Below are 23,220 nucleotides of genomic sequence, written 5' to 3' on the forward strand. Positions count from 1 at the left end.
GGCTGCTCATGAGGAATTCCAGGGCTGCCCAGCTGACTAGCAGAGCGTGCACAGCCGGGTTGTGTGTTTCAGCTGATGGTCCACTCACACATGCTTCAGTGTGCCTAAAAATTTATTCTGCACATGGGTGGAAAAGATTAGAGGGAACATTGGTGACCTTCCACCTGAGAGTGCTTTTGTTTCATGCCAGTTTCCAGGAGAAACAGCTGAGGACCCCTGTAGGTGCTGAGCAGCCGGTACTTCTACAGGAATGGCCCTTGCTTGGCACCAAGCCGGATGCATTCCTGTCATCCCTCTGCAGGGAACTCGGGGCTCTCCTCTGTCTGCCAGAGGCCGCAGCGAAATGCTGCATGTTTTCCCACAAAAGGACCCAGCAGCAGAGCTTGGCAGGTGAGACCCAGGCAGGAGGAGCAGCTGCTGCTCCGTAGGACTAAGCTCCCAGCTGCATCACTGCCTCCAAGCTCAGTCTCTGCCTCCTATGCTGCCTCAGCTCCAGACTGAGCCCTGGGGCAGCACGTGAAGCTCCTGTTTCTCTGTCGCCATCCTGCATCTCTGTGGACAGCACTGCTGTCCTCCTGGGCCCCTGCCCTGCAGTCTCTGACTTCCCGCTCTTGTCCCGTCTATTCAGGCGGCATCCAGACCTTGCCACTGTTCTCCAGGTCTTTCAGATCCAGCCGTATCTCTCCATCCTGTGGCTCAGACTCCCAGCCAGGCCTGCTGCAGTTTCCCCTGTCACCACTGCAACCACCTGCCTCTGGCTTCCCTGTTCCAGCTCATGGAAAACCCTGGGCTGGGATCTGTCTTCCCCACCAGCTGTGACTCCAGCCGAGCCCTCTGCCGGCCTCCCTTTCTCTGCTGCATCAGGCTTCTTGGCCTACGGCCCCTTTCCACATCAGGTCCTTCCTGCTTACCTGCTCCTGTGCCTTACTGAGGAGCCAGCTCCCTGCTCCAGCAGAGATACCAGCTCTCTGCTTCTCTCTCAGACACCCTCCTGCACTCGGCCTCCGCACCCTGGGCTAGCCCACGAAGTCACTGCCATCTCCTCCAGATCCCGTCTCCTGTGACTGTGCAGGAAACCGCCTGGGTTTTCGTTTCACATATGGTCTAAGTGATTTCCATCCCCTGCCATGTGTCTGTCCGTGGCCAGGCCTGCTCTATACACAGTTTATACCTAGACTTGCCAGGCCTTCCCTTTCTGACTAGACCCCAGTGGCTCCAGTTGGCTCCACCAGTCAGGCCATTGAAAGTCTGCTCAGCAGCACAGCGGGGACCCAGGGCTAGGCAGGTTCCCTATCTGGGAGGTCCCTGTGGTCTCTAGGAGCAGGGAAGCTCTGCGAGCTGCTTCTGCCCTGAGTGCCACCTCTGCAGCTCCCATTGGCCAGGAGCTGCAGCCAATGGGAGCTGCAGGGGCGGTGCCTGTGGATGCCAAGGCAGCGCACAGAGTCTTCCTGCAGCTAGGGGCCACAGGGACCTGGAGGCAGCTTCCAGGGAGCTGCAGTAAGCACCACCGAGGACCCACACCACAACCCAGTGACGCCTCATGCATCCAGACTCCCTCCTGGAGCCTGCACCCCACTTGTCCCCCCAAACCCTCCATCTTAGCCCAGAGCCCCCTCCTGCTCCCCAACCACCTCATCCCGGGCCCTACGCCAGAGCCCACACTCCAACTGGAGTCCTCATCCCCCATCCCCTCCCCCCCACATTCCAACCTCCTTCCCCAGCCCGGTGACAGTGAATTAGGCTGGGGGAGAGCAAGTGACAGAGGGAGGGGGGTGGAGCAAGCAGAGGGGCAGGGCTTCTGGCAGGGGGCGGGGCCTTGGGAAGATTAGAATATTGGCAATCCTCTTTTCCCCACTCTGTTCTTTGGGGGCTGGTGGTTTTCACGGAGAGGGGATACCCGTCCCACCTCAACCGGGGGTGCAGCTCTGCTGCTGTGACGATGTCTTATCCCAGTCTGGCTTATTGCCATTCACCTACAGGAACGGCGCCCAGCGCCCGGTGTAGTTACAGCCATGCTGGGCGGGGAGGTTATGTGCTGCTCAGTTACAGCTGTATGACATGCATGCCCCTATTGTCCCCCTCCCCACTTCCCTCCTGCTTGTTGCACTCACATCTTGAGGTGTTTCGCATTAGATGGTAAATTCTGTGGCTCAGGGACTGCCTCCCCGCTGCCAGCACAGCAGGGACCAGGTCAAGTGTGGCCTCCCGAGTACAGCCCAGGGACTCCGTAACACCCAGCGCCTGCCGGGAGAGCAGCAGGCTCTGAGCAGCCCTGGCAGGGCTCCAGGCAGACAATCCCTAGCTCACCTCCACTCCCGCAGCTGCTGAGGGGTTTTTAAAACCCAGTTCACCCCAAGCACATGAGTAGCTTAGATGTAGGAGGTGCATGAAGCTCAGCAAGAAAAGGCCATGGCATGCCGCTGGAAGGATGTGCACACCTGGTGTTACCCCAGAGCAGCTGTGCAGCTTTACGCCTCTTCCTTCCTTCGTGTAGAACAGCTTTCGGGTGCCAAGAGGCTCCTCTGTGCACAGCTGGTACAGGCTGCGAGAGGGTCGCCATGACCACCCGGGTTGTTCTGGAAACAAGAGCTGGGAGCAATTCGACTCCAGAGCGGGTGCCCCAGCTGGTGGGCGCGATGGGTTCTCCCCCATCCGCCATCAGCTCCTTGACGCTCTCTCTGGTTTGCCCCCCACAGACCCAGTGCATGGTGGAAGAGGAACAGAGAAGTGGCATCTGCCCCACCTCCCCCATCCGGGCGCCTCCAGACTCCCCCACCACTCAAGCGCGCTCTCTGAGATACCGTCGAGTGAACAGCCCTGAGTCGGAGCGCCTGTCCACCGCCGAGGGCAAAGCGGATCTCCATGAGAGAAGGTTTGCTTAGGCTCCAGAGCCCCTTTCTGTTGTGTCACAGGCTTGAGCGGGAAAGCGAGGCCCAGGGTCTCCTGCCATGCCGGGCATCCGGCTGGGTTTGTTACACATGTTGTTCTTCAGCCCCAGGGTGTCTCTCTGGCAGGGCTGATCCCCACTCTGACACTCTGAGTGTAGAAGGTGGGGTCCTGCAAAAACCCTCAACATCCCTTGCCTTTATAGGCTCTGCTTAAAAACTCCCAAGGGTCACAGATTCCCTGTGCCTGGAAAGTAGCTGTCACCACCCAAGTGAGAAACCTGCCCTGCTTTAGAACCCAGGAAGATGCACTTGGATGTCTCCCTGTGGGGTAACCGCCCCTGCCAGCTCTTAACCCTCCCTTAGGCGAGAGCTTAGAAGAAATTAAGCTGCAGTCTGATAGCTGACCTTTTGGTCTAGGCATGAATATACCCAGACCCTTCTCCAGGACACAGGAATCAAATCATTGCCTACAAAAGTAATTTATTCAGAAAACAAAAAAATAAAGTATACTTGATTGCTAGGTTTTACAGAGCAACTAAAAACATCAGCATCAAGGTTAGAACACAGGGAATTACTTCCCTGGGATTCAGCTTAGAAGTTACCGTATACAGGGGCAAAATACATCAACCAGCCTAAGGAATCCCACGCCAAATCCAAAATAAAAGTAACCCAGTTGCGTCTTAACTAAACATTTCCTTCTACTTACATGGTCAGGCTCTGATTATGATGTGGCCAGGATATTTACTGGATTAATTAAGCTTGCTTAAGATCGATCATCACTGTCTCTTTCGCTCTTCTCCAGCCAGAGGACAAACATACTCAACCTGCAACTGTTTCAATTAAAAAAAGATCCCTGTCTCTCCCATTGGTTCACCTGCCTGTGTGCCAACAGAGCCCCACTTCTCTCTGGGTTTGACCCTTTCCAGGCATTCATTCATGACATTCTTGGTTTCCATCCCGTTCTCAGCATGACAGGTACGGGCTATGCAGGGGCTGCCTACATATGTAGGCTTCCTTGTTGGCTTCCCCTTCTAGCCATCTGCCAGGTCTCTTGGGCAGCCTGGAGATTCCTGTGCAGAGAATGCTTGTCTGGTTTGCTTGCTGGCATCTTGCTTTGTCCCAGAAAAAAGCCCCCGATGATGATGGCTCTTTTACTCTCCTGGCTGGACACAGCGAGCCCTACGGGCTGCCAAGCTAGGGCTGTGCTGGCCTTGAGTCACAGTGGGAGGATGGCTTTTGGGGGAAAGGAGAAGCTCTGGGATGGCAGGACAGGAGCGCAGAGACGCTGCTGGGGTTTGGCCGCAGGAATGGGGGAGATCGGGGTCAGTTGTCAGTGGGGGAAGGGAGGCACAGCTGGGAGGGAAGGTTTGTTACAGGGAGGCAAAGGTGAGTCCAGCAAGGGGAGAGTGCTCCAGAGCATGTGGGTAGTGGCAGGAGGCTGTGGCACTGGAACTGTTTTTGGGGTGGGGGTGCTGAGCTGCACCCCTCCCCCGACCTATTGAGACTGGGTTGCCAACTCTCCTGGACCGGACTCCCTTGCTGCAAATGGCCCCCAGTCCAGGACAGCTGGCAACCTCCACTGCCTCAGGCTGGGGCCGGAGCTGGGGGCAGCCGCAGAGCTGCTGGGATCACCAGGACTGAGACATTGCCTTGCTTGTTGGGAGGTGATTCCAGTCGTTCCTGGGACACACACTGTCTGGGGGAGCCAGACGCATCCCATACAAGGCCAGGTGTGGCTCAGCCTTCAAAAACTGGGCTGGGAAGAACCTGGAGATCAGGCTGACCCTCCGTATGGGGGGGTGGTCCCTTCACCCTGCCTCGAGACCAGATCGGGAGCCATCCCACGCCTCTCCCTGTCCAGCAGCCTGCGAGGGAGCACAGTGCCTCAGCTCCGTGCTCACCCAGGCCTCTGGAGGAGAAGGCTTCAGAAGCTCTTGGAAGACCCGAGGGAAGAAGTTCTAGTTCTCCTCTTGGAGGGCTCTGCTCCGAAAAAGTCGTGATCTCTCACAAGCCAGCCATCTCTGAGCTCCCAAGTCCTGCCTGGGTACCCTGGGCTAGGTACCCTTAGAGCCCCAGAGCCCTGCAGCACCAATAGTGCTGGGGAGATTCTGAGGTCTGCGTGGAGCCATATCGCCAGGCACACTGCAGTACCTAACCCAGGGGTCTGCAACCCCAACAGCGAGAAGAGCCATTTTTTAAAAATTCAGTTCCAGAACCAATACTCCAAGAGCCACACGCACGTGAATATGAGATGAGCCTTAATAAATAATGGCAACCTGTGCTTTTTGTCACCCCTGTTTTACGAACAGCCCACACACAATGATTTGTACCAGGTGGAAAGTTGTTACCCCCATCTCCAAGCCTTACCCGCCTCAGCCCCCAAATCTGCCCCCTATCCCCAAGCTTTAGCTCCAGGCTTCAGTGGCTGCTGCAGAACGAGGAGGAGCTGGGTGGGGCACCGTACTGGCCCCATGGGGAGGGAACCCTGCCTCTTCCTTATTAGTGTGGCTGGGCAGCTCTGGCAGGAGAAGACTTGGCTGCCCCTCCCTCTGCTTACTTCCCCACATGCAGAGTGGGTGGCTCCCTGCGCTGTCCTTGCTGAAATAATGGAACTAAATTGAATTAGTTTAATGCTGGCCAAAAAGAGTCAACAGCGGCAGTGCCCGGAGCCTCAAGTGGCTCTTTAAAGAGCCGCAAGCGGCTCCAGAGCAGCAGGTTGCCAACCCCTGACCTAAACCATCATCAGTAGAAAGAAACAGCTTGTTTGTAGTGAGCCGGTATCCATGCACCGTCCTCTCCACTCTCCAATGCCCAGTGTCATAAATCCTTCAGTACAGCAAAAGTCCAAGTGACCGCCTCAGTCCACAGTTGCTTCAAAGCAGTCATAAGAACATAAGAATGGCTATACTGGGTCAGACCAAAGATCCATCCAGCCCAGTATCCCGTCTGCCGACAGTGGCCAATGCCAGGTGCCCCAGAGAAGGAGAACAGAAGACAATGATCAAGTGATTTATCTTCTGCCATCCATCTCCTGCCCTTGTACTGAAAGCTAGGGCACCATACTTTACCCCTGGCTAATAGCCATTTATGGACCTAACCTCCAAATATTTATCGAGCTCTTTTTTAAACCCTAATAGAGTCCTGGCCTTCACAGCCTCCTCCGGCAAGGAGTTCCACAGGTTGACTGTGCGCTGCGTGAAGAAAAATTTCCTTTTATTAGTTTTGAACCTACTACCCATCAATTTCATTTGGGCTACGTCTACACGTGCACCCAACTTCGAAATAGCTTATTTCGATGTTGTGACATCGAAATAGTCTATTTCGATGAATAACGTCTACACGTCCTCCAGGGCTGGCAACGTCGATGTTCAACTTCGACGTTGCTCAGCCCAACATCGAAATAGGCACAACGAGGGAACGTCTACACGGCAAAGTAGCACACATCGAAATAAGGGAGCCAGGCACAGCTGCAGACAGGGTCACGGGGCGGACTCAACAGCAAGCCGCTCCCTTAAAGGGCCCCTCCCAGACACACTTTCATTAAACAGTGCAAGATACACAGAGCCAACAACTAGTTGCAGACCCTGTATATGCAGCACGGACCCCCAGCTGCAGCAGCAGCAGCCAGAAGCCCTGGGCTAAGGGCTGCTGCCCACGGTGACCACAGAGCCCCGCACGGGCTGGAGAGAGAGTATCTCTCAACCCCCCAGCTGATGGCCGCCATGGAGGACCCCGCTATTTCGATGTTGCGGGACGCGGATCGTCTACACGTCCCTACTTCGATGTTGAACGTCGAAGTAGGGCGCTATTCCCATCCGCTCATGGGGATAGCGACTTCGACGTCTCGCCGCCTAACGTCGATTTCAACTTCGAAATAGCGCCCAACACGTGTAGACGTGACGGGCGCTATTTCGAAGTTACTGCCGCTACTTCGAAGTAGCGTGCACGTGTAGACGCAGCCTTGGTGTCCCCTAGTTCTTGTATTATGGGCAACGGTAAATAATTTTTCTATATTCACTTTCTCCACACCATTCATGATTTTATATACCTCTATCATATCGCCCCTCAATCGCCTCTTTTCTAGACTGAAAAGTCCCAGTCTCTCTAGCCTCTCCCCATATGGGACCCGTTCCAAACCCCTAATCATCTTAGTCGCCCTTTTCTGAACCTTTTCTAATGCCAATATATCTTTTTTGAGGTGAGGAGACCACATCTGCGCGCAGTACTCAAGATGTGGGCGTACCATAGTTTTATATAGGGGAAGTATGATATCTTTTGTCTTATTATCTATCCCTTTTTTAATAATTCCTAACATCCTATTTGCTTTACTAACTGCCGCTGCACACTGCGTGGATGTCTTCAGAGAACTATCCACTATAACTCCAAGATCCCTTTCCTGATCTGTTGTAGCTAAATTTGACCCCATCATGTTGTACGTGTAATTTGGGTTATTTTTTCCAATGTGCATTACCTTACACTTACCCACATTAAATTTCATTTGCCATTTTGCTGCCCAATCACTCAGTTTGCTGAGATCTTTTTGTAGTTCTTCACAATCCCTTTTGGTTTTGACTGTCCTGAACAACTTGGTGTCATCTGCAAACTTTGCCACCTCACTGCTTACCTCATTTTCTAGATCATTGATGAACAAGTTGAACAGGATCAGTCCCAGGATTGACCCTTGGGGAACACCACTAGTTACCCACCTCCATTTTGAAAATTTACCATTTATTCCAACCCTTTGTTTTCTGTCTTTTAACCAATTCCCGATCCATGAAAGGATCTTTCCTCCTATCCCATGACCGCCTGATTTACATAAAAGCCTTTGGTGTGGGACCGTGTCAAAGGCTTTCTGGAAATCTAAGTATATTATGTCCACTGGGTGCCCCTTGTCCGCATGTTTATTAACCCCTTCAAAGAATTCTAATAGATTAGTTAGACACGACTTCCCTCTGCAGAAACCATGCTGACTTTTGCCCAACAATTCGTGCTCTTCTACGTGCCTTGCAATTTTATTCTTTACTATTGTTTCTACTAATTTGCCTGGTACTGATGTTAAACTTATCGGTCTATAATTGCCAGGGTCTCCTCTGGAGCCTTTTTTAAATATTGGCGTTATATTGGCCGTCTTCCAGTCATTGGGTACCGAAGCGGATTTAAAGGATAAAGGTTACAAACCACTGTTAATAACTCCGCAATTTCACATTTGAGTTCTTTCAGAACCCTTGGGTGAATACCATCTGGTGCTGGAGACTTGTTACTATTCAGCTTATCAATTAACTCCAAAACCTCCTCTAATGTCACTTCAATCTGGGAGAGTTCCTCAGATTTGTCACCTAAAAAGGCTGGCTCAGATTTAGGAACCTCTGTAACATCATCAGCCGTGAAGACTGAAGCAAAGAAATCATTTAATTGCTCCACAATGGCAGTGTCTTTCTTGATCGCTCCTTTTATATCTTTATCGTCCAAGGGCCCCACTGCTTTTTTAGCGGGCTTCCTGCTTCTAATGTATTTAAAGAACATTTTACTATCATTTTTGGAATTTTTGGCTAGCTGTTCCTCAGAATCTTTTTTGGCTTTTCTTACTACATTATGACACTTAATTTGGGAGTGTTTGTATTCCTTTCTATTTTCCTCACTAGGATTTGACTTCCATTTTTTAAAAGCTGCCCTGTTCTCTCTCACTGCCTTTTTAACATGGCTGTTAAGCCATGGTGGTTCTTTGTTAGGTCTCTTACTGTGTTTTTTTGTTTGGGGTAAACATTTAAGTTGGGCCTCTAGTATGGTGTCTTTAAACAGTTTCCATGCAGCTTCCAGGGATTTTAGTTTAGTTACTCTACCTTTTAGTTTCTGTTTAACTAGCTTCCTCATTTTAGTGTAATTCCCCTTTTTGAAATTAAATGCTGGAGTGTTTGACCGCTGCGGTGTTCTTCCCAACACAGGAATATTAAAAGTTATTATATTGTGGTCACTATTTCCAAGCGGTCCAGTAACAGTCACCTCTTGGACCAGATCCTGCGTTCCAGTCAGGACTAGATCGAGAATTGACTCTCCCCTTGTGGGTTCCTGTGCTAGCTGCTCCAAGAAGCAGTCATTTAAGGCATCAAGAAATTTAATCTCTGAATCCCGTCCTGAGGTGACGTGTACCCAATCAATATGGGGATAATTGAAATCTCCTATTATTACTGTGTTTTTAATTTTGATAGCCTCTCTAATCTCCCTTAACATTTCAGCATCACTATCACTGTCCTGGTTAGGTGGTCGGTAATATATTCCTAATGCCATATTCATATTAGAGGAATGAATTGTTATCCATAATGATTCTATGGAACATTTTGATTCCTTTAGGATTTTTGCTTCATGTGATTCTATATTAGCCTTCACATATAGTACCACTCCGCCACCCGCACGATCTGTTCTGTCTTTCCGATATAATTTATATCTCGGTATGATAGTGTCCCACTGATTGTCCTCATTCCACCATGTTTCTGTGATGCCTATTATGTAAACTTCCTCCTTTGATATGAGGTACTCCAGTTCACCCATCTTATTAGACAGACTCCGAGCATTTGTGTAAAAGCACTTTAAAAAACTACCACTGTTTATATTCTGATATATATATATATTCACAGACGTGTTGGATTTTTTTATATGCGATTGTTTCACATCTGATCTTGCTCATATATTATTTCCCACGTTCCCTATCTGACTAACTTCTAGGGAATCCCTGTCTATGGAGCCTCGTGTAAGAGAAGTCTCCGTCCGATCCAGGTGCTCCCCCACACCAATCGGCTTTCCCCCACCTCTTAGTTCAAAAACTGCTCTACGACCTTTTTAATGTTTAATGCCAGCAGTCTGGATCCACCTTGATTTAGGTGGAGCCCATCATTCCTGTATAGGCTCCCCCTACCCCAAAAGTGTCCCCAGTTCCTAATAAATCTAAACCCCTCTTCCCTACACCATCGTCTCATCCATGCATTGAGACTCTGAAGTTCTGCCTGTCTATCTGGCCCTGCGCGTGGAACTGGAAGCATTTCAGAGAATGCCACCATAGATGTTCTGGATTTCAGTCTCTTTCCTTGTAACCTAAATTTGGCCTCCAGAACATCTCTTCTACCCTTCCCTATGTCATTGGTACTGACATGTACCACGACCACCGGCTCCTCCCCAGCACTGCCCATAAGTCTGTCTAGATGCCTCGAGAGATCTGCAACCTTCGCACCAGGCAGGCAAGTCACCATACGGTTCTCCCGGTCATCACAAACCCAACTACCTATATTTCTAATGATCGAATCCCCCACTACCAAAACCTGCTTCTTCCTAACAGCTGGTGCTCCCTCCCCCAGAGAAGTATCCTCGGCACGAGAGGATACCATAGCACTCTCTGGAAGGAGGGTCCCAACTATGGGATGGTTTCCCTCTGCTCCCATTGACTGCTCTCCTTCCCTGAGCCTTTCATCCCCCGTAACAGCATCAGGGCTGTCAGATTGGAGGTGGGACAGCCCTACTATGTCCCGGAAAGTCTCATCAACAAACACCTCTGCCTTCCTTAGCTCCTCCAGTTCAGCCACCCTGGCCTCCAAAGCACGCACTTGGTCTCTGAGGGCCAGGAGCTCCTTGCATCGAGCACACACATACGCCACCCGCCCACAGGGCAGGTAGTCATACATACTGCACTCGACACAATAAACAGGATAGCCCCCACTCTGCTGCTGGGCTTCTGCCTCCATTTCCTACTCTAATTATATATGAGGGTTTAATTAAATGTTTCAGATAGAGGTTGTTATAAAGGATTTAAGTTTAAGGGCAATAGAAGTCACTGGCTCCCTCCAAGCTCCCCCTCTAAACTCCCCTCTCAAAACTCCCTCCTGTTAGCACTCACCCTCAATATCCTCCGTACTGTAGCCTTCCTCTGCAAGGGACCGACCTATGCAGATCCCCCTCTGGTCCTTGTTAGACAGTGCTACCTAGCGAAGACCTAGTGCTGCCACACTCAGGAGACAAGGTAAAGGTTTCTAGGCCTCAGGAGTCAGCCTCCCAGGAGAGGAAGGGGCACACTTTTGAGGACAGAAACAGTCCTTCTTCCCAGGCTGCCCTGAAGAAAAGAGATCCCTCCTCGACTCCTTTGCTGTTGGGATTGACTCATGCTCGGGTACTGAAGACTCTGGCCCAAGTAAACCACCTCAGTAGGAGAAAGTGACGTGAAGGAGAATAGTTCCATCTGTGCTTATGCTGGTCCTGGGCTGTAAACATCCACAGCTGTTCCCTTCGACATCCAGATCAGACCCTGCGCTGATATTGTCACTGCCCCAGAGGGACCCCTCTTCTCCAGTGACTAGGGACACACCAGGCCCCAGCATTCCACCAGCTGGGTAGAGTGAGAGCTCCCTGTCCCTGGGAGGCGGTTTTGCTCTCCCTGGCCCTCACTCGCCACTCCTTTCGGGTGCATCTTTAATCAGAAATATTGCTCCAGAGGAGGGAGCCATTCAGAACCTCTCTCCTCGCCCACCCATGAGCCTGCACACCCAACGGTTACTGCTGCCATCAGTTCCACCAGTGGGTCAGTCTCCAGCTCTTTCATCCAATGAGTCAGAGGTTCCAGAGGAGGCCCTGCCCTACCACGCAGACACAAGCCTGTAGAGGAGCTCCAGGAAGTTAGGGTTCTGCCCTCTGACCAGATATGACTTTCCAAGAGCAGGTGGTCCCCAGTACCTCCTCGGCTGGCTGATTCCTTGTATTGACACTACTGGGGTCCATGGGAGCCCTCCTATAGGCCTGGAATCAGCACATCACCCTTACATGTCACCTCCCGGCCAATGCTCACTGGCTCCATCAGCACATATGGGCTACGTCTACACGTGAAGCCAACATCGAAATAGCTTATTTCAATGTAGCAACATCGAAATAGGCTATTTCAATGAATAACGTCTACACGGCCTCCAGGGCTGGCAACGTCGATGTTCAACTTCGACGTTGCGCGGCACCACATCGAAATAGGCGCTGCGAGGGTACATCTACACGCCAAAGTAGCACACGTCGAAATAAGGGTGCCAGGCACAGCTGCAGACAGGGTCACAGGGCGGACTCAACAGCAAGCCGCTCCCTTAAAGGGCCCCTCCCAGACACAGTTGCACTAAACAACACAAGATACACAGAGCCGACAACTGGTTGCAGACCCTGTGCCTGCAGCATGGACCCCCAGCTGCCGCAGCAGCAGCCAGAAGCCCTGGGCTAAGGGCTGCTACCCACGGTGACCATAGAGCCCCGCAGGGGCTGGAGAGAGAGCATCTCTCAACCCCCCAGCTGATGGCCGCCATGGAGGACCCGCCAATTTCGACGTTGCGGGACGCGGATCGTCTACACGGTCCCTACTTCGACGTTGAACGTCGAAGTAGGGCGCTATTCCAATCCCCTCATGAGGTTAGCGACTTCGACATCTCGCCGCCTAACGTCGAAGTTAACTTCAAAATAGCACCCGACGCATGTAGCCGCGACGGGCGCTATTTCAAAGTTAGTGCCGCTACTTCGAAGTAGCGTGCACGTGTAGACACAGCTATGGAGAACAAAGTTGAACAGTTCCAAAGATTCCAGCAGCAGACGAGAGACATCAAAACTCCTACGCAGGGTAGCCTTGGAGCTCTGGATGCAGCTCAAAGAAGTTTAGGACCCTCAATATAGATTGCAGGACACTTGGCAATCCTCCAGTTACCATTGGGCAGCATTCCTGACCAAGGAGGCCAGCCTGGATCCAGCTACAGGAAGGAGGCACCACTCCTGCTCCTTCCTCTCCCACCGCGAAGAGGGCTAAGAAATGTTACTTCATTTAATCTCAGGGTGCTGAGTTTCCATTCTCTCATCCACTGCCCATCTCTCTGATGCTACAGGCAACCTCTCAGAAATTCAGGCTGCAAGTCTTCAAAACTACAGCCATGGACAAAGTGCGGGATAGCTTGAGTGCTCCAGAGAAAGGTCTTCTCTTCTCTTCCCAGTTAAGAATTTCAAGTTAATCAGGCTGCTCTAGCTGAATATGACTTCACTAAGCAAGCAAAATTATTCAGGTAAGGACGAGCTCCCTCAGGAAGGTAGAGAGTTCAGCTGATGAAGGCAAATTAGTAGCCAAAAACCTCTCTGTAGGATGCTGTATAATACTGTGGATGCAGCATCCAGAGGGATGTCTACAGTCAGGTTTCCCTAAGAAAATGCAAAGTGCCATTCAAATTTTTGCAGGTTAGGTCCATAAATGGCTATTAGCCAGGGGTAAAGTATGGTGCCCTAGCCTTCAGTACAAGGGCAGGAGATGGATGGCAGGAGATAAATCACTTGATCATTGTCTTCTGTCCTTCTCTGGGGCACCTGGCATTGGCCACTGTCGGCAGACGGGATACTGGGCTGGATGGACCTTTGGTCTGACCCAGTATGGCCATTCTTATGTTCTGATGTAAAATCTCCCTTTAATGCAGCTCACATCATCAGTGAAAAGATGGATGAATCTCTCCATCTCTCAAGGACTCAGGGACAATGCATAGAGGAAACGTCACAATTAGGGATATAGAGTAAGGTTACCTCCTCAACCAGTTCACCACCAGCGCTCCCAGGTACCACCATGTGTATGATACATTACGGAGGCCCAGGTACTCAAGTCCTGCAGCATCCACAGCCAACGAGTTACTGATGACGGGATTCCCAAGACCTGCGTCCCTTTATTGATGCCACATAATGCTGTAACTTAGTTTTTTGGAGGCTGCCTTAACTCAGTTTGCCCTTAACTGGAGGGCTTTCATAGACAAATGGGCACTGGAAATGATTCACTGTGGCTAACTGGTCAAGTTTCTGCCTATCCCCATGCACAAAACTCCTTCCTTTACAGGGATCAGCATCACAAGGTTGCACTGAGAAGTAGATGCCTTTCTCCACCAGGGAGCCACTGAAGGAATTGCACCACAACATCAAGGGAAAGGATTCTACTTCCCTTACTTCTAGTCCCCCAAAAGAACTGGGTATGGAGACAGACATTTGACCTACGCAGACTAAATATATTCATCTGAAAATTAAAATTCTGCATGGTCACGTTGGCACCAGTAATTCCTGCTCTGGAAGAGGGCACATGGTTTGTGGGGCTCTCAAGGTAGAAGACATACTTTCACATGGACGTTCACCCAGCCCACAGAAGGGTCCTCGTTGTTCAAGACAATTACTGTTTTAGAGTCCTTCCTTTTGGGCTAGCTATGGCACCCAGGTTCTTTACAAGGGTCTTTGGTGGTGGCAGCAGTTGACGTCTTTGTGTACTTTGGTCACTGTCTTCTGAGAGGCAGACCATAAAAGGAAATTTGGGTTAGTCACTTCTGCTCCCACCCACCCTCCAAACTTCAGAAACTTGACCTTGGGACTTGGCTGCAGCAAGAGCCTATCAAACTACCCAAAGATACTATGCCGTGAGAGATCCTACAAAGCAGGTCATCCTCAGACTGCCCCTCCTTCCTTACCCATCAGGTCTCGTGCACACTCACAATGTCGATTGCCAGCTCCACTTTCATTGCTGGCAAACTTGGCTCCAGCCTACTCCCCGGAAAATGTCTGCATCATTGTCCAAGTAATAATTCTGTCCAGAGTTCTAGCCTCTCTTGTCTGGTGGACAGAACTCATGCACAGTTGCAGTGGGAACGCCTTTCCTCACCCCCCTCCCCATCTTGAAGGGCCTCTCTAGCTCCTTCCCACCACTGGAGAAGCCAACCGCTCAATGTCACCTCAGTCTCATTCTTGCATCTCATACCAGATCTCCCTTCAGACCTTCCGCCACAAGCTGCGTTCCACCTCTCAGTGCAAGTTGCCTTCCTAGTTGCCATCACATCAGCCAGAAGAGTCCTGGAGACTGGCAGACTTAACATATGTGCCTTTCCTAATGGAAAGATCTCTCTCCACCCTGCTTCCCTGGGAACTCATCTCTCAAGTAATTTCAGAGTTGCACATGAGTGAAGGACTCCACTTACTGTAGGTTTTTCCAGAACTGCATGTGTTGGAAAAGGAGAGGCTGCTTTGTTCTCTAGATGTCTGGAGAGAAAGAAGAAAAGCGCTTAGAAAGACACCTAGGCTTCTTGTGGCCATAGCAGAGACATCACGGGGCTGTGTTCTATTTACACAGAGTCTCAGTGAATGGGTCTCTGGCTTTATTATCTTTTGCTACCAAGTAGCTCGCATCCCTCTCGTCTCGTCCCACCAGAGCACCAGTAACCTCTGCTGCCTCTCCAAGAGACATATGTCTACTGGAGGATGGCTGGGCAGTGGCCCAGAACTCCTCGCTCTCTAACCTTTGGTCCAGTCTTCTGCTGCAGACACAGTGGTGGGGATGGCCGTATTACAATCAGCCACCACTTCAGGGTCCTCGCACCACTGTCTGTTTAATTCTTGCTTACAAATCTCCCACCTATGGCGTAGATGTAGGTACCAATGGGTGCTGCTTACCAATAACCTCCAGGCACATGGTACACCTCCAGGACCATGCAGCTTGAAGAACCTCCAGTTAGAATAAGTAATCTTGATAAATGTACCCGCTGCAGTAACTGGAGTTCTTTCAGATGTGTGTCCCTGGGGGTGCTCCACTATCCCCCCACCTTTCCCTCTGCTGAGGGTTTCCTCGGAGGGGCTTTGTGCTGGAGAAGGAACTGAGGGCGGTTCACTCATGCAGCCCTTTGTAGCCTCGCTGGGGGCATGAAGGTGTGTAGGGTGCATGTGTGGGCCAAATCAAGGGTACACGGGGTGCATGGTTACTTGAAGTGAACCTGTCAGCTTCTAAGGTTGGAAGGGCCCATCGTGATCCTCTAGTCTGACCTCCTGCCCATCGCAGACCACAGGCCCTCTCCACTGTAATGGACCCCTAACCTCGGGCTGAGTCACTGAAGTCCTCAAGTTGTAGTTTAAAGACTCCAAATTACAGACACTCCTCTATTTACATGAGTGACGTAGTGTAATGTAGGCCCCATCCTGCAGGAAAGTGAACACACACACACACACACACAAACACACACACGCACCCCCCGCAGGGTCTCTGCCTATCTGACCTGGGGAGAGATTTGTTCCTGATCCAAAATACGGTGGTCAGTTAGACCCAGAGTATGTGAATAAGTTATCCCCACCCCACCCCCCCTCAGCCGCCAGGCAGACCCCGGGAAGGAATTCTCCGTAGTAACTAGGAGTCCTTCCATCTAGCATCCTGTCTCCAGCCGCGGGGGACTTCTGCTACTGCCAGTCACCAGTGGGCCACAAGCCACAATAGGCTGTGCCATCAGACTGTCCCCGCCATCAACTTACCAAGCTCAGTCTTGAAGTCAGTTAGGGGCAGTTGGCTCCCACGGCTCCCCTTGGAAGCCAATAAAACGCCCAGAATGTTCCACACTACTGGAAAACCACCCTGGAGGCTGCTCTCTTCTGCACAGTTTGTTTTCAGGAGCCTGCAGTTTCCTAGCACCAGGCTTCTCCGTTTTGTAGCCATTGAAGTTGGCCCTAACCCAGAAGTGGTTCAGAGAGGACTTCTTTATCTCCTTGTAGGTTCTGGTTACATGTGTGGACTAATCGAGGTTCTATATGGTGTGGATGTGTGGCAGAAGATTGGGAAAGGCGGGGGGGTTTTCTGAGGGACCACATGGGTTTTGGGTTATTTCCTGACGTCCTTATGATCCCAAACCTTGGCTAGAAAACAAATTGAACTCTAAGGGTTTATCTTGCTTTCAGATCTCGTGTGGACTTACCTGGTTCCCCTTCCCGGCTGGTGTGTTCCTCCCAGCCAGCACAGATGCTTTCCATTGACACCGGCCATGTCGACCGTCAGGCGAGCGGCAGGATGGACGTGTCTGCTTCTGTGGAGCACGAGGCCCTCAGCAACGCCTTCCGCTCGGTGCCGCTGGCGGAGGAGGAGGACTTTGACAGCAAGGAGTGGGTTATCATTGATAAGGAGACAGAGCTGAAGGACTTTCACCCAGGGGCTGAGCCAAGCACGTCTGGAACGACGGACGAAGAGCCTGAGGAGCTAAGGCCCATTGAAGAGGGCGAAGAGAGGAGGCGGGTGGGAGCAGAAGCTGCAGTGCGGCCGAAAGTCCCTGAAGGGAGAACGTGGGGGATGCAGCCTGTGACCGAGGAGGACAGTTCACACAGGCACGAGGGACACTGTCAGACAGTATCTGATAGCAGAGCCGAACAGCAGCCAGGAAGCCCGGCCCAGTCGCCGTTACACTCAGCACCAGCTCTCCGACAGCGCAGACGGGAGTCCGAACCCACCGGGCCTCAGAGGCAGGTAAGCCATGCGACTGGAGCGCTGCGCCGGTCTCTTTCCCTGCCCCGGACCTTTGGTCTAGCTTAGGAAAGGTGTTCTGTGGGGAAGCCCCTTCTGCAGTAGGGAATTACACTGATCCCAGCCCTGACGCCCTGGAACTGCGCCCCGTCCGGGCTCCTGTGTCCGAGGTGCTCTCAGGACTGCTCAGATCACACCGGTGCGCCGCATATCTTGTGACCGTCTCCTGCTCTGAGTGCAGGGCGAGGCGCTGGGTGCAACAGTGAGAGCAGGCAGGTCATCCCTCACTCCTCCGCGGCAGCGCTAGGCAGGCCAGAGGGCAGCAGCGGTGGTGGATCTGACCCTGTGCCGGCTCGGGCAGGCCCTGGCGGGTGCAGGTCAGAGAACAGCTCTTTGGAGGTGACGCTCAGTTAAGAACACAGACAGGTGCACACAGGTGTCTGGGTGCCTGAGCGGGTGCCCAGATCCAGGGCTGGTTGGTTGGCAGCTGTGCTCGGTATGTGCCCTGTGTCTACTGGAGATTCAGCAAGGGGCTACCCCCAGCCCACGGCAGAGGAGAAGGTCGGGTGTGTGCTGCTGCAGGGACTGGGGGATGCTCACAGAGACGTGCCCAGGGCACAGTCAGGCCACGTCTCACCCCATGTCAGGCGAGTAGGGGAGCAGGCCCATTAGGCTGCCATGGTACAGAGTTGGCCTGGCTGCAGGTGTGGAGCAGCTGGGTTCCCTGCCAGGGCATCTGTGTGCCACCGTGTGGGACTAGAGCCCCTGTGGCCAGGCTAGAACCACAGGAAAATGGCTGGACAAACCACGGGCAGGGTGACAGGGACAGGCACATCTCTGGGTTCTGTCCTGTGTAGAGTCTACGCTTAGAGATGTGCACTGGGTGCGCAGAACCCTGGGAACGCCCCGACTGCAGTGCCTGCGTTCCCAGGAGCTGGGTCTGCGGCTGTGGGTGACGGGTGGCTCTGGGCACACACAGTAGTGACGAGAGGGAGCTGGGGGTGTGGCTAGTGGGCTTGTGGGTGACTTGTTGCTAACATACCAGGTGGCCCCTGTCTCCAGCGGGCTGTCAGATGCCGCCTGCTCCCATGTTCCTAGCGCACTAAATTGCCCCTTCCTAGAGGCTCTGCGAGCGCCTGTGCTTGGATCCAGGTGTGTGGCTGCTCACTGCAGCCGGCCAGGTCCATGCTTGGTTTTTTCCTCCAGCCACGCTGAGATCCTTCAACAGCCTCTTGGTGCACAGCACAGCTCGGAGGTGGGGTCTGTGCCTGAGAAGCCCCGCAGCCACCCACAGGCTCCTGCAGGGGAAGCGAATGAGTATGGAGGAGGGAAGCTCTCTGAGCCAGCCCCGGTGTGGCACATCAGAGTAGAGCTGAGACCCCCTGCCCCACGCCTGCTGCTGTCCAGCCTCACCAGCAAACATCTGGTGGGACCTGGCTGGTGCCAGCCTGGCAGCAGACTGTTCTAACAGCCCCAGCCGCACCTGCTGAGTGGAAGGGCTCCATCAGCCTAGCACAAGCTGCCTCCTGCGGAGGGCTCTGGGAATCCCTTGAGCCTGGTAGAGCTCTGACCAGCCAGTGTGCAGGTGAACGAATTGTGCTGGGCCGTGCAGGATATCTTCAGAGGCGCCACGTCCTGCAGCACCAGCAGGCCGTAGCCATGGGTGTTGTGATGCAGCTCCAGGACCCATTCCTGGTCCCACCGAACTCCTTGGTCCTCTGTGAGCCTGGCCTCCAGTTCCGCCTGGTACTTGCCTGGGAGATTAGCTGCAATCCTGACTGCTTGTAGCACTCCCGTCCTGGACATAACCATTTATCTGCGCAGATACCCTCCAGTCCCAGAGTCTCCCAGCTGCTGGCAAAGGATGGCCATGGCTCACTCCTGCTCACCAGGGGGGTTAGGCTGCCCTGGCAAACGACTGGATCTCTTAGCATGCTGCTGCTGCTGGTACGTGTGCATGCACACAAGCGTCACCGTGCGTGAGCAAGCTTGTGCATCCGGCTTTCTCTTACTGAAGCGGGAAGGAGCCTTTCTCCAAAGCCAGAGAACGGAGTCCAAACATTACAATGTCTCACACCAGCTGCTTGAATGCACCAGCAGCGACGATCGCCTTTCAGGTGCTGCACCGGGTCAGGCACGCCAGGATTTTGGCTACCCGGCCCTTCCGAAAACCTTTGCGCACTTTGCCTTGCTTGTGGCGTGTTCCTCATTCCGGCCCATGTAGCAGGTGGAAGCAGTCGCCGTCTGAGGACCAGACCGGAGGGAAGACACGCTGAATGGCCTTTGGTGCTGCTGGCTAGTCTCCATCACCTGCTCTTCCCAGGCACACCTCACTGAGGAGGGCATCTGCCTGGCCTGTGTCTGGGTTTCATGGCAGACTTGAGTGTTCGGGGCAGGTTTGAATGAGCAAGAGTCCCGAGGCGCTCAGCTGGGGGATGGTCCAGGTGCCGGGAGCGTGCTGGAAGGAGGCATGGAGCGCTGGGTGGAAGGCAGGAGGAAGATGATAGCCTAGGATGTGGCAAGAGAGGGAGGCTGAGCTGTGCATCACCTACCCGGGGAGGATGAGCCACTGAGCTTGATGCTCTAGGCAAGGGGCAGTCACAGAAAAGAATGCTGGGGGGGACCAGGGTGCGGGAGGAAGCTGCTGTAATCACAGCAGGCGGGACAGGCCCAGGACAGGGCCATGTCTGTGTGCTGGCACGGAAGGGAAAAGTCAGGTTCCCGTGTGTCCTAGAGGAAGAAACGTCAAAGCTAATAAGCACTGGGGCAGAGGGAAGAGCTGAACGGGCTCTGAAGTCCCTGGCCTTGCGAGCTGGGGAGGAGAGAGGTAGTGGCATGGCAGAGGAGGGGCCGGAAGTAGGGGCAGGGGCAGGTTGGGAAGGATCAGGAGCCGTGCTCTGGCTACGTCGATGGGCTGCTCTGGGTTGTCAGGGGGAAAGGACTGGGCTGAGGCAGATGTGTGGGTGGTTCTGACATGGTACTGCAGCCGAATGCAGGCCAGCAGGTGAGGCCGCCCCAGAGCGCCATGTGCAGCTAGAAGATCAGGGGACCAAGGTGAAGCCCTGAGGGAGCAGAGATGGGACCTAGAGCCGGAATTGTGGGTGTGCTGTCCCCAAGGAAAGAGGCGAACTGAGAGCAGAGCCGGGAAAGCACCGAGTGGTGGTGTGCGCACTGCTCATAGCAGCCATCCGAGTGATTTGTGCAGCCGTCAGTCTGCTTTGCTGTGGGTCTTCCCTGTGTCCTCAGTGGGGCATGGTCCTTGTGTGCTCGTGTACCGGGCACGTGTGCACGCAAGGGGACAGCACTGGGGCTGCAGGGGCAGCTTGCTGTCTGGCAGGTCACGAGTTTCAGAGGCTCGGTCCTGCAGCCCAGGGCTCGGTCCCTGGACGTTTCCTCTGCCTGGCTCGCCCTGGGCTACCCGCACGTGGCCGAAAGGATTGCTGTGACGTGTGGCTGGAGCAGGAGGTGGTCTGAGCCCCAGGTCGTAAGAGCCCAGCCCAGGCTGCTGTCGTGGAGCTGCCAGGCTAAGGGCGTGGGACGGCTGCTTTTCCTGGAGGAGGATGGGCCTCTCCCAGGGAAGTGCGGAGTGCACCAGGGCAAGACCTGGCCTGCTGGGGCCATGTGCTTGATCCAGAAGGATGGCTAGAGGCTCCTGCCTCAGCTTTCTCGTCTCTCTGCCCTGGGAGTTGGGGGACTTCCTCCTATGGGTCGCTGGGGCCACGGGCCAAGTCCAGTGTGGCCAGGTGCAAGGGAACGTGGGACGGGTCTCTCCCTGTCAGCCCCACTGCAGCTGCAGTTGTGACAGCTCCCAGGCACACTACACGCTGGCCAGCTCCCTGCCCAGGACCCACCTATCTATAGCGACACCTCCACGAGTCAGGACGCTTCCGCCACTCAGCCCTGGCCGGGGCAGCGGACCGGGAAAGCTGGTTAACATGCCTGGGAAATGCCCCCACTAGCCTGCAGCAGGATGCGAAGGGATACCGCGGGCAGCTCGGGCTGCAGGATGGGGACCTGAGCTGGGAAGGGTGTTGTTACTGGGAGCTTTGCCGGGACCAGGCTGGGCCCCACCTCTCGTGTCGCAGGGCTCGTAGCGGTACTGCTCAGAAGAGAGAGGACGGAAGGAAATGGAGGATAATGCCGTTCCAGTGGAAGAGGGTTGGGGGTTTCTCTGGGGCCAAGGCGCTGCGCATTGCCTGGCTTGCCTCCAACCTGGGCTTGGTGAGTTATTTTCAGTGCATTTAATGCAGGAGTCAGCCAGCCCCTCTGCTGCTGTCTCTGCCCGGACCCTGAGCCGCCTTTCTTCTCTCCAGCCCCTGCGCAGAACTGAGCTAGTCACAGCACGGGGGCCCTGGTGATGGAAACTCTGAGGGGGGGTGACCTGGGCTGGTGCCCCCATGCACCCTTCCACTCTCGCTCTGGGAGCCAGTCTTCTCTGTAAACTGGGGCTGCAGGGCAGCGGCAGGAGCAGTCCCCAGTGGGGCCGCAGCGGTCATGGGGGCGCCGGCTCCCACTGCTGGCCCTCCGCTCCCCACTCAAAGCGAGCACCTTGCTCATCTGCCTCAGCAGGTCCAGTAAGGACTTCCCGGCAGATCCCCCGACACATCTCTCCTGTGTCTCTGGTAGTCCTGCAGTGCCCGCGGCTGTCCCCTGGGGACGCCATGCTGGGTGCATCGTTCAGAACCGTAAAGCAGGACTGAACCGTGTAGGAAAAGCAACTCTTTAACTGCACGCCTGGGGAACTGGGCTGAGGAGCCAACGTGGGGCTGGCACACGGAAAGAGCGGACTCCTGTCTCCTAGCCCCAGGGCTGCTGGGCTCGACTCAGCTCGGCCCATCGCTCAGGCCACATCCAGTTTCCGTACAGCCCTGAGGACTGCCCGCAGTCATGCCCTGTCCTGACTGTGTCCACTCCTGTGCCTTGGGGGGTGCTTGGCCAAAGGGAGGTGCAGGCCGGCTCCCACACCCCTGTGCTGCTCCCTCAGCGGGAGGTGCTTGTGGCCTTTAAAACTCCGCTTGGGCTGGCACGGAGGGGCCCAGGGTGGGGAGCAAAGGTGCTAGCGAGGTGAGTGGCTGCTGTGCGCTGGGGGCCTGGGGCTGATTTCCCATTTCTAGACCTAGATGTGGGAGTCCCCTGGCACTTGCTTCCTTTGGACCCTCTGGAGTCGCAACTCAGCAAGCAGGGCCTCTCTCCCGCTGCTCTGAGTGATCACAGGGGTTACGCGCTCCGGCTTACGATGACCAGAACTGCTGTGGCATCACGTAAGCAGGGAGGTGACTCAGAGATTTAGGGCTTTATCGATCACAGCCAGCACCTCACACCATCACCCAGAACTCATCCGCTATCGAGGCAAGCTGGGCTGCCCAGAAGTCCCCTCGGCAGAATACCACCCTGTACGTTAGCTGCTGTAGCCTCCATCAAAGCTGGCTGGGCCTAAAGAGACGCATAAAGGACAGGCCTGCTGGGCCCACACTGCACACGGCTGAGCAGCTCGTGTGGCTACTGCCATGCGGAGATCTTGAAAGGACACAATCCACCTGTTGGCTGGGATGGGAAGACATCCCCTAAGCACTCCAGCTCTCCTGGGCTTCTTCGGCACCGCATTATTCCACCAGCAGGTCAGCCATCAGCTAGGACCGTGTGCGCCAGCATGCAGAGGACCTCGTGTTAACCTTCTCGACAAGCCCAGCCGCGCGTTTGCCAGAGGGCAGAGCCGCGGGCTACTGTGCCAGCGTGTGTGAGGAAGGACAGACTGGCCTAGACGCAGCTGCCCCCGGAAGGAAGTGGTCCTCTAATTCCCTAGCAGAGGTCCTGTGCTCACCCAGATCTCTCTGGGGCTAGAATATGTGGGAGCTGAGGGGATTCCAAACCAGGATTAGCAGTGGGGCTCCCGCTGCCTAGGGGTAGCCTGCCGACGGCGGGGGTGGGCAAAGGGGGCAGCTGCCCCAGGGCCTGGTGTTTCAAAGGGGCCCGGAGCTCTGGCCACCAGGGCAGTACACTGCAGAGGCAGAGGCCAGTGCTCCAGACCCCTCTGAAGTGCCACAGACGTGC

The 23,220-nt window shown here is 54.1% G+C and overlaps 1 protein-coding gene across 1 annotated transcript in view; it reads left to right on the forward strand.

Annotated features, from left to right (window-relative positions):
* TTBK1 (tau tubulin kinase 1) overlaps nucleotides 1–23,220 on the forward strand; it is a 133,790-nt gene that overhangs the window by 83,526 nt on the left and 27,044 nt on the right. Inside the window, exons 11-12 of the mRNA XM_074988423.1 lie at nucleotides 2,697–2,872; nucleotides 16,614–17,172. Coding sequence (XP_074844524.1) covers nucleotides 2,697–2,872; nucleotides 16,614–17,172 — 735 coding nt within the window. The remainder of the gene's footprint in view (nucleotides 1–2,696; nucleotides 2,873–16,613; nucleotides 17,173–23,220) is intronic.

This window comes from Carettochelys insculpta, chromosome 3 (assembly GCF_033958435.1).
Source record: "Carettochelys insculpta isolate YL-2023 chromosome 3, ASM3395843v1, whole genome shotgun sequence".
NCBI lineage: Eukaryota > Metazoa > Chordata > Testudines > Carettochelyidae > Carettochelys > Carettochelys insculpta.